The 11,668-nt window shown below is 41.6% G+C and overlaps 1 protein-coding gene across 1 annotated transcript; it reads left to right on the top strand.

Annotated features, from left to right (window-relative positions):
* The first annotated feature begins 6,858 nt into the window (after positions 1–6,858).
* On the top strand, positions 6,859–11,333 carry LOC118432179 (caspase-3-like). Its single transcript, XM_035843709.1, has 3 exons — positions 6,859–7,018; positions 10,136–10,600; positions 10,723–11,333. The coding sequence occupies exons 1-3, from the start codon at positions 6,859–6,861 to the stop codon at positions 11,331–11,333; spliced, it is 1,236 nt and encodes a 411-aa protein (XP_035699602.1).
* The last annotated feature ends 335 nt before the right edge of the window (positions 11,334–11,668 follow it).

The raw sequence follows: 11,668 nt of genomic DNA, 5'->3' as shown, positions 1-11,668 counted from the left end.
AACCGTGAAAAAGGACCAGCCAGGGGGTTGCAAGAATTTTCAATGGGCGTTCCCCGTTCTTTTTTTGAGGGGATATTTTAAAGGGCCTCGAAGGACCATGGTTTTATTTGATCCCAAGACTCCGTTGCGGGTCTTCAAACCGGGGCTGGTTTTTTTGGAGGGGGGGGGGGGGGGGGGCTCGCACTTTTTAACGTTGGCCAGATTTAGCGGGCCACCTAATCCATTTTCCTTTACCAATTACCAAGATGCCGACTGAGCGCAGTCTTCAGGACGGGGCAAAATCGCTATCACGGCAAAGTCCCTTTCACAGCATACTCCCTTCCTCGGCCAACTCCCTTTCCCGGCACAAGAGAACCTAGCCAACGTTGAAAAGAGCGAAGAAAAGAAAAATGTAACGTCAAGTGTTTGCTGATACAGTCAAACCTACCCACGTCGACCACCCGATGGACCGGGAAAAAGCGGTCCATTTGGACATGACGGATGCATAGTATTTATGGTTTCCGTTGTGTTTAATGGCAAATAGCAAGCACACGCACGTGCATCCGCCGTCATCTTTAATCTGAACATAACATCGTAATGACAGTCAAAATCCGACACAAACTGGTTAGATTCGTAAAAAAAATTGTGTTAAATAACATCGGAAATCGATGACACCTCAAGGTTGAAAATGACGCGGTCGTGGACAGGGATTTCGTCCTGTGCGGTCCAATTTTTTTTGCGGTCGCCGTCGCGTTGACCAGGTGGTCGCTGTGAAGATGTCGCTCAATGCTTACGTCAATGAGGAAAATTTTCGGGACCGAGAAAAGCCGGTCGTAATGGCCAGGTGAGTGTGTGCCCCAAATCCTAGGACAAAAACAAGAAGAAGTGGGCAGGTTTGACTGTACTTTGATTCACAGGCTTTGCTGACGGCGTAACTTTTTGCAGCCCCGCCCATCTGTACTTGGTCGCAGCGAATTTAGAGAGCTGCGAAAACAATATCTGGCTGGGAAACTCCTCCTCTATTTGAACTGACTCGACATAACGGGCTGAGAAATATGACTACCCAACACCAGCCATGCTGAAGAAAACTACATAGAATACAGCTCTGGATTACTCAGTAAAACCAATCCCTTCGGAAAAAAAAAACTTACTGGGAAAAATATATATACCCATACGGTGGAAAGTTTTAAAATCTAGGATCTGGTATTTAGGATAGGTTGCCGTAGTTTCAATGAGGTCAATTCGGGCTTACACCCCATGATCGTCAAAACCGGGCGATTTTGCTGAAAAAGGGCTCCCCAAATACTAGTAACTGGTTTCTACTGTTGTGTCTGCTTGTAGTTTTTGATTTTCATCGGGTCTGAACAATGGAGACAGCTCACGGGGTTTAAAAACAACGCAGACAAATGCAAATAGCGGGAGGGCCAGAGGGCGGGGACATTACAGTCATTATCACCAATCTGCATATGTACGACCTTCGAATCGCACCTTTGGTCACATCAATGTCATTATAATATTGAAATGAGTTGCCCTGGTGGGCCATAAAAAGCGTGTCTCAGCAGAATAGAGATGTCTAACGTATAGGAAGTACTTCACTTAATCAGTGCGTATATCTACTATGTCGTACGGAATGAAAATGCTCTACATTAAAACTACTGTGAAAATGTGCATTTAGCTTTGTTGAGGGATATGTTCCCTGTGACACGTTACGCGTTGGTCTCGCTCATACTAGCAGTTCAACGAGGTTTGCTCAGGGTGTGGCCAAAATCCTTCGCCCTGGTTAACTTGAACCAAGGAGGTTGAACTTTTCAACCTGCTTGGACTTTGGTTCATTATATTTCAGCCATACCACAGGTATTGTGAAATATATTGTATTTGTATTCCTTCTTCTTCTTCTCCTTTCAAGTCTTCAAAGCGCGTTATCTCCGTCATTCCTGGACCGAATGACCTGAATGTTTCTTTTCTATATCTGCCTTTAAAATTATTTCATTGACGCTTTTGACAATTTCTATGTATATTTTGGCCACCTGTACCCTAGTGTTACAGCCGAATGACCTGAAATTTGGTACAGAGGTGTCTTGATCATATGGATTCAATGACAATTTTGGCATACGGTGCAACAAAATAAAACTTTTGAGAGTTTTTTGCTATTTTGTGTACAAAAAAGAACATTTTTGGCTCCTGTAACCTCTTTTTACAACTATAGTACCTTAAATTTGGTATAGGAGTGTCCTCAACATAGGCGCACATGGATCCAATTTCAATTTTTGGCATACACAACAACAAATCGCTAAATTTTGCGATTTGGGGCCATGTTTTGAAAAAAAAAATCCGACATTGTTTTAGCTCCTGTACCCTCATTTTACAACCGGATGACAATACTCTGAGGATTCATTCTTCCACAGTTGCAAAGTACAGTCGAAGCAACATTACATTAACAAGGCACAAAAATACAATCAGCGCATCAGTATGCCTACAAGACACAAAGATGCAATGACTGCATCAATATATCTACCTACATAACAAGGATGACCACACGTTAGCTAGAAGGACCGAAAAAAAAATTAGTGTTTGAACCCGAATTTAATTAGTAGTTGCACACGTACAGTGCTGCTGAACAGATAAGGAACTCTTACAAGATAACTTACCGAAAAACAGTTGCTTGAGACGTTGACAGTTACCGACACACCAATTCGACGCACTTATATTTGTAGAATTGCGTGAAATTCAGCCAGCCACTTAGAGACTGCTAGCTCGAGACCAAGACTTCGCTTTCTCAAAACCCCTGACTCGATTCTCTCTCAGACTACCCACGAGGCCATGCCAAAGACTAAAGACCGAAGTCCGTCATTTACATAATTTGTTGTTTCGGAGTCTTAATTGGCCCAAGTTCAGTGTCTTCACGTTGATTGGTTAACGAGTTGTGACGCAAGGACTGTGAATAACGTGTCACCCAGAGGTGACGTAACACTGGCATTCCAATAAAGTTTTCGGGGGGGGGGGGGGATTAGAGGGTTACTGTCGCATTTATGTCGTCACGTAACCAAAATGGATATGAACGATCTATATCTGTATGCTAAGAATATGTTGAAAAGACCAGTGTCTTGATGCGTTTTAGTACAATGTAACGTTCTTAGGCTGAAGTTTATAAAAACAACACCACAAAAATTACCTGTCACGTATAAAGGTCAGACATCCAGATAAAAAGATACGCCAAAAACAGTTGCTCAACCAACTAAAAAAGATTTCAGAAACGGTCAGACGTTTCAGATAGCATCCACCATCTTTCGTCAGTGACACTGAAGTGATCCCTGTTAGAAACGGGTTTTATACCCTTACTTTAAATTAATATGAAAAAGAGCTGAAGACAATTTTGGTTTTTCCAATAGGAGACAAAGGTAAGACAATCTTAACGTCAGGCTGCAAAGAACAAATGTTCCCACATCAAGGGTTTAAAGAAATATCACGAAAATACACGTATGTCAACATTTTCCTTGTGATTTTGCTAAAGATTATCATTACCAAATGATCCTAATACGGACTACGAAGTTATACTCTGCCTGTTGGGAGAGTAGAACCTTATTTCTTATAGCTTATGGATCAAAAGTCTCACTTTGCATGCATTACAGGAACTGTAATGGTCATGAAACATTTGCTGTCATGGATCAGAAGCATAGCCCAGCGATATTGCCTAGAACTACAGCCGTATTTTGTCAGCTAACGTCGTGTTGGCAAGCATTCCACATTTCTAACGACACTTGGAAAATGAATGCATATTAAAAAGTTTTCAAATATGTCCTATTCTATTTTCTTGTACAATTGTTGCTCATATTTCGCTCTGGAAAACAGATATTAGCAATTCGTATCCAGAATAGTCACAAACATGACCTTTGACCCCGTCGTATCTACATAACCAACCAGGGCAAGAGGGTGGGGATTCCCCATGACGTCAGCGTTGCAACTGCCTGGGGGCTATAGAATAGTAAACAAATACAATAGACATATGTCTAGGAATGGTCTTCTTACACTCTTACTTGAAGAGCTTTATGTCAAATTGCCTCTTCATTATTTATGTACGTTAATCACCATAGAAATTTTGGGTCGTGACAAAAAATGTCCAGTTATCCATTGTTGTAAGACAGACGCAAAAGCGTCCGTCTGTATGGTTGTTTGAGTTTGTCTTTGTACATGTGTTACTGATTTTGTGCAACACATAAACCAGTAAAGCGAAGGAAACCATTATTCCCTTCTGCCTGAATACACCTTTCATTTATGGAAACTTCTACTTCTACATCTAAAGCAATCCATGACAATGATTAATGAACCAAGTCATGTGCAAATCCCAGTTTTTTCAACGATGTCGATAGTTTTTACACCATGATCAAAGTTCAAGGAAATTATACATGATCCAGATAGGAAGTTTTAATTATTTATGCCACTCTGTATGATAGCAAGAAAATGCTAATAATGTGATGCTGCTAATAATGTGATGCTAATATACACAACTGTAGTGCTGTTTAACCAATATCCCTTGCCTATTAATAATAGCAAAACTGTTATTTTCATCCAGTTTGTGCAACAATTACAAACAACTCTCTCTTAACAATCAGGCATGTCAGTGTCGTTCATTCGCTCTAAGCTATACGCAGGTGAAAAAGGCAACGGGAAACTTTCAGTGGATTCTTGACGGGCCTACCATTTACGTTATTATAATAAACAAAAGCTGGTTTTGATGTAAATAAGCTCAAATGTCGACGGAGCAAAAATAGTCACACATAGCCGCAGGCAATGGTTGTAGAGCTACATTTGCTTAAACTAGATTTGCTTGAGCTAATGTAGCCTACGGCTACAAATGCCACTGAAATACTACACCCCGTCGTAATCCCTGCAAAGCAACAGTAATGTAAACCCGACCACAACACACCTGCTGCCATTTTAGTTCCATCAGTAAGCAGAACTCTCAATAGTCTACCTCACGATCTTGTGTGTAATAACGCCCGTCCTCTTTTTTTGTTGATAGATTTTGACACGTTATTTGCCAGTAAAGCTGTTCATAAGTAGTAGACAATGAAGGTGTGTGAAGTGAAAAAATAACATGAAGGTGAGCACAACACAAGATGGATGAAAGCCAGGCGCTGTGTTTTTGTGAATATCCTCGCTGACAGAAGGCCGGAGAGATGTACTTTTTACAAAATTGTGAATGGTGTCATAAACATACCCCTACCCAGCACCTTAAACCAGCCCAACGCAGAACCAGAGGAAGCCACATGTTTAAATATCAGTTAATCACAACCAAAAGGGACTGTTTCAAATTTTCCTGTTTTCCACGCACAGTAGTTGAGTGGAACAGGTTGTTACCAAGGCCCCGACAGTCGAGGCCTTTAAGGCCGTTTTGGCTTGCTTGTCGTAATCCGCACGCCACCCACGCCACCCCCACCCCCTTAGCGATGCTCTAGTGGGTAGTTAGAGGGTAACGAAGAAGGATAAGAAGAATAGACCAACAGTGTTAATAAAAAAATGGGATCTGTGACGAGATGCTGAGGGGTTATTTAAAGTGTAAGCATTTCAAGTGTTAGGATGAGGCACGACAGCTTGTTACTTTCTAGATGACAGAAACTTCACTGGTCACGGAGTTCTTGACGCTAGAAGGTGGGCTAATCCTTGCAGGTGTTGACTGTTGAATAAAACATATGCGCTGACGATGGGGGTGCCCCATGACGTCAGTCGATCGAGGCGCAGACTTCCTCCATTGTGGTATCGTTGCAGGAGGGACGCCATATTGAAATTTGAATCAGCCAAATTTGAGCAGTTAAGAAGAAGCAGAGCGGTTTTCTTGAAGACTGACTTCTCAAGATGTCTCTGCACAGCTATACTTTCGTGTATGTCACGGTAGGACAATACTTGTACTTTAGTATTTATATTTACCCATTGGACAGGTGTGGTGTTTTCCCAGGGGGATAAGGGGTTGGAGTAAATTTTGTTAGTAATATGCATTCCACCTTTTACGTTTAAGCAGGAAACCTTCCCTAGAAGACTTAGCTTGCATTAATGTCTATGTTTATAGCTTTGCATAAATTATAGGATCATTTTTCATCTTTAATTTTTCTTAGTAAATTTAATACCTTTATTTCAGAATTTCTTCCTTACTTTGTAGTCATACAGATATTAATATTTGAATGTGGTTTCCTTTTTTCGTCAGATTATTTTCCTTGCATCCAGAGCCAATGCGTTAAACTCGCCCCCCAAGTGGCGGTATAAGGACCCTACTTCAGGAGAATATGTAAAATGTAATTGGTGTACGCCCGGCGAGTACATGAGCCGTCCTTGTACGGGGCAGACCCCCACATTGTGTCAGCCCTGTCCCAGGGAACAGTACACGGAAGAGTACAACCATTGGTACCGCTGTCACAGCTGCCGCCAGTGTAACCTGATGAACAATGGAAATGAACATGAAACCCTATATGGACATGAATACGAAACCCTATATGGACATGAATACGAAACCCTATATGGACATGAACATGAAACCCTACCGTGTACAGCCGTGCAAAACAGGCAGTGTGAATGTGACAATGGGTACTTCAAGACACACATGTCGGCCATTTGCTTACAGCACACAAAATGCCCCAAAGGCCAGGGTGTCACAGAAAAAGGTAGGGTGAACGTCACATTATACGCAGATCAAAATGTTTAGTTTTATAATGTATAAATTATCTTTGTAACGATGTTTTCTTGTATTTTTTTTACCATTACCATTATATCATCCTACATTTTATATACTGACATTGCGTTGCTCAGCTTGCCATATCTAAGTGCACCTCCCTCCTCTTCTTTCGTCACATTTACACTAAAGGTACTCATCAGACGGACACCAGATGCATGCGCTGTAGGTCTGGAACCTTTTCAGACGAGATCTCCAGCACGTCTGTGTGCAGGCCCCACACAGACTGTGCATCCAAAGGGGAATGCGTTGTCCACAGAGGACATCACAGGAGGGACAACGTGTGCGGCACTTGTGCTGGTAATACCACCATTACAGGTAAGTCATCTTTTCACCAGTCATTTACCTAGAATCAGAACAGTTTCTATCATTTTTTTGCTTCTTTTGGCGTCCTCTGTCTTACTGGACAACCATGGCTTTTACCTAGTATGCCGTAGCTGGCTTTATACGTAAACATGTGAGTTTGGCTGTAAACAAGATAACTCGAAATGTCGTTGATGGATATCAATTACGTAGGCGTTTAGCGTTTGTTGAAAAGAGGAGCCGTGTTCGAAAATGGTTGATCTGGCTTTTTCTTACTGTGCTGCAACGAACTGAGTATATAACTGGGTTTGGCTGTGGACAACATAAGTTTTTGATGCATCTTTATGATATTTGGTAGGTATGTACCGTTTGTAAAAAGAAAGGCCATGTTTGACAATAACTGACCTCGCTTTTTCCTACGATGCTGGAGCGGGCTGTTTATGTTAGTGCGTTTGTTTGTGAACAACCTTACTTTAGTGCGTTTGTTTGTGAACAACCTTACTTTCGAAGTAATGTGGGTGGTTGTGATCTATATTTTAGTAGGTGGGTAGGGGTAGCAAAAAGGAAGGTTAAGTACAGAAATTAACCTCCTAGTGAAACGTTGTCGTACTGCAGCGAAGCTTTAACCCTCAAACCACCGTATTTAGTTTAATTTGACCCCATACGTATGTCAATGTGTGCCATTGTGACATTTCTTGTCGAAAACAAAATTCCTCCCTTGAGTTTGATTGTATATATGTCTTATAGCTTCTCCTACGTTTTTTTACTCAGTTTGGCTTATTGTTGATTAAGTTATCGTAGAAAGTTTATGCATGGTCCAGTGGGATGAAAACTGACCCCAGCAAAATGTGCATTTTTCAAACAGGCTTTTGAGATCCAAACCTAAACTACTTATCATATGACCAAAGAATTTTTAGACAATAATAAACATATATAAAACTAAACAACTTTTTTGTCATTATCATGTTTTATGGCGACAGTATCAGTCATCTAGCTCATATGGGCCGCCATCTGTCTACATAGTCATACATATATTCTGACAAATGCTCTACTGTTGTCAGTAAAATTTTACTTCTTTTACCCGACATGGTGCAACTTCAATTTCCAAGCAGGTCTTGCTGTGGCATATGATAGTATCACAAGCTTTGAAAAGAGTTACCCGGCAGAGGAGTTTTATTGGCTTAGCTGTGGCCAATCAGGTAGGCCATTGGACTCGATATGGCGAAACGCGAAGCGCGACCATCACCATATAGAAGCGTAACGCGCGGCGCATAAAAAAAAAAAAAATATCGCCACTTGGGGCAATAGGGGCTGCACGAGCAACCTCCATGGAGGAGCTCCACAGAGCACCTCCATGGAGGTTGCTCGTACAGCCCTCCAGCTCCACGAAACGGGCTCTACGCACTAATGAATGCAAACACTTAGTTCTCGTCACCTTCATGATTTTTTTTTTAATCCATGGAGAAGCTTCTCTCGTAGAAGAAAAACAAACGGGGACGGGCTGAACTAGCACCTTCAACAAATGCGAACTATGAATGTAAATATTTGGTTCACGTTATACGGAGATATTGTAAACAACAAGCACAGAGCCGATAGCTGAACAAGAAGCGCTCTGCGCACTATGAATGTAAACACTTGGTTCACGTCAACATCAACAAATCGGCGTTTAGGGCTCTATACAGAGATACGGCTGATTAAAAGGCTATGGGACGAACGAACGAACAGAGATACTGTAAACAACAAACACACGGAGCCGATAGCTGATCAAGCAGCTCCACGGGCTATATGAATGTAAACACTTGGTTCACGTCACCATCAACAAATCGGTGTTTAGGGCTCTATGCAGGGGTACTGTAAAACAAAACACACGGAGCCGATAGCTGATCAAGCAGCTCCACGGGCTATATGAATGTAAACACTTGGTTCACGTCACCATCAACAAATCGGTGTTTAGGGCTCTATACAGGGATACTGTAAACAACAAACACACGGAGTCGATAGCTGATCAAGCAGCTCCACGGGCTATATGAATGTAAACACTTGGTTCACGTCACCATCAACAAATCGGTGTTTAGGGCTCTATGCAGGGATACTGTAAAACAAAACACACGGAGCCGATAGCTGATCAAGCAGCTCCACGGGCTATATGAATGTAAACACAAGTAATGCTTGATACAATTTGATATCAATCAATTGTAACTTGGGATCTAATTTGCATAATCAATGCCAAAATTTTATCAACCAACTCCAAGCATATAATTATAAAGAAAATGAAATGAGTAACGCATTTATCTACAGACATCATTCTACATAACAAACCTGGTTTATTTGGCAAAGGTATGTGTTCGTGGAACTCTAGTTGTAAATTCTGTATCTATTTTAATAAATGTATGCAAGAACACAGTCTTGTAGTCTCATTTTTGCGTACTTGATTATATCGCACCACACATTTGCAAGTTGTTGCGATTTGTCTTGTGATGATTCCCAGCCCCGTAACCGGGTCCTGTGGCAGCAAAACTAAACACATCGTTACTACAGTACATGTATATAAACGGTCATTTACAAACTAACGATTGCTGATTACAATTATCACTATAAGCCCTATAAGCTAAACATGTAACAGAAGGGCAAACAGTAACCAATAGCGTTACGTGTTTCGTAAAAAGAAAATCGTAACTGGTTGTCAATGCGTGTTTTGTATAACGTTTCGCGTTACCGCATCATGGGGGAGAAAATCGAGTTGTCGCATTTCGCCCGGTGACGGCGCAAAACGCGATGTTTAGCACATGATTTGTATTGCTCTTCGCGCTGCCGCTTCCAGGGGGAGAAAATCGAGAACTCGCTTTTAGCCACCAAGTGGCGATATGCGCCGCGCGTTTCGCCTCTATATGGTGATGGTCGCGCTTCGCGTTTCGCCATATCGAGTCCAAGAGCCTACCTCCAATGAAAATCTTTTGCCAGCTAAACTCCTTCGCCAGCTTATGATACTATCTTATTCCACAGCAAGATCTGCTTGTAGGGTGGTGCAACGTCGCTTTCTTAACAATATGGTATATTTTAAAGGCGCTGTAAGACATAAACTTTGACGAAATGAAAATTTTATGTGTAATAATTATTGTCGCTTCTTCACAGACTCAACCTCTAATGACACCACCGGCTTACATACCTCCGACGGCGAAAATTCCCTGGGGATAGAAAATGTGTTTTGGATCGTTCTGGTAGTTGTCGTGACTTTAGTTTTAGCGATCTGGTCGTTCGTCTTATATAACATTAACTTTCGGGAAGGGAGGCTGATAAGCAAAAAACAATTTCAGCTTTATAACAATCGCATAATGGCAGAACTCACACGTCAAAAAGAAGCTGAAAGAATCGCTTTCGACCTCTGTCAAAGGGTTGAAGAGGAAAATATCCATCTAAAGAACCAGGTAGAATCTGAAAAGGGAGAGGTCGCACGATTGAAAGACCAGATCACCCACTTTACAACCAAGAACATGAGCACATACAGCTTCAGCCGCAAACCATGTGGAATTGCCGTCATCATTAACAACATCCACTTTGAGGACATGGCCGACCGTGGAGGGGCTGAAGGAGATACAGGTAAGGATATGAAATCAAACTATAGATGGAACGATGGATGAATTCATTGATTTTTTTCTATATAATACATGTATACACACAACAAAAACTTAGTTTTCTGTCTGTGTATACATTTCATACAGGTCGTCTTCGAGAAGCCTTCGAAAGCCTTAGTTTCACTGCAATGACATTCAGTGACCTTGACCACTCCAAGATGGTGGCAACTATAAAGGATCAGGCAAAGGCCGACCACTCCAACTACGACTGTTTCGCTTGCTGCATCATGTCGCACGGCACCACGGGAAAGGTCTTCTCGTCCGATGACGTAGGCCTAGATATCTGTGATCTCATGAAACTATTCAATGCTAACAAATGCCCCTCTCTGAAAGGCAAACCAAAGCTGTTCTTCATTCAGGCTAGTCAGGGAAAGAAAATCCAAGGAAAAGAAAGTATTGAAGGTGACCTTGATGCCACACCTGGTGAAGATGTCCCTTTAAACGTCATCTGCCACGATGCCGATTTCTTCCTTGGACTTGCCACTGTTCCTGGCTATGTGACTAAGCGTGGCAAGGACGGGGCTCCTTATGTGCTCCATTTGGCACAAATGCTGAAAGTTTTAGGCCCAATGCACAGTCTGTCCACCATCATGGCCATGGTGTGCGACAAAATGAACGACATCAATGACGACAAGTTTGGCTGGATTTCGTCAAACCATAGCACTTTACGAAAAGAAGTCATCTTTAACGTAGAATGATCCGCTAAAATGTGGGCACCAAAAACAAGACATGGCTTTGGTTTAACAAATTTTACTTCGTTATTGTGTTGCAGGATACTTCAGGTACTAATCAATAACTGTTTGTCAGAACAATATGCCCCTATTCTACATAGTCCTCATAGTAAAATAATCGGGGCATATTGTCTGCGTTTGTCTCAAGGTAAGGTAAGGTGTGTCTCAACACTTGTAAATAAATTTTTTAAAAATCCAAAGAAGGCATTCAAAATTTAAATTCGTAATTTTTGTACATAAAAAGATTGCATATATCATTTTAAAGCCAAATTTGTAGGGAAAATATTTGTAACGCAGCTGAT

The sequence above is a fragment of the Branchiostoma floridae genome, chromosome 15 (genome assembly GCF_000003815.2).
Source record: "Branchiostoma floridae strain S238N-H82 chromosome 15, Bfl_VNyyK, whole genome shotgun sequence".
Classification (NCBI taxonomy): domain Eukaryota; kingdom Metazoa; phylum Chordata; class Leptocardii; order Amphioxiformes; family Branchiostomatidae; genus Branchiostoma; species Branchiostoma floridae.
The sequence above is the reverse complement of the archived record's forward strand: the minus strand, read 5'-3'. Positions and strand labels throughout refer to the sequence as shown.

What these genes read in the sequence shown, in the direction of transcription:
- LOC118432179 (XM_035843709.1), top strand. Translation starts at nt 6,859, where the DNA reads ATGCGCTGTAGGTCTGGAACCTTTTCAGACGAGATCTCCAGCACGTCT. An exon ending in TGGTAATACCACCATTACAG is followed by an intron (nt 7,019 to 10,135) that starts GTAAGTCATCTT and finishes GCTTCTTCACAG; the next exon opens with ACTCAACCTCTAATGACACC. An exon ending in AGGGGCTGAAGGAGATACAG is followed by an intron (nt 10,601 to 10,722) that starts GTAAGGATATGA and finishes CATTTCATACAG; the next exon opens with GTCGTCTTCGAGAAGCCTTC.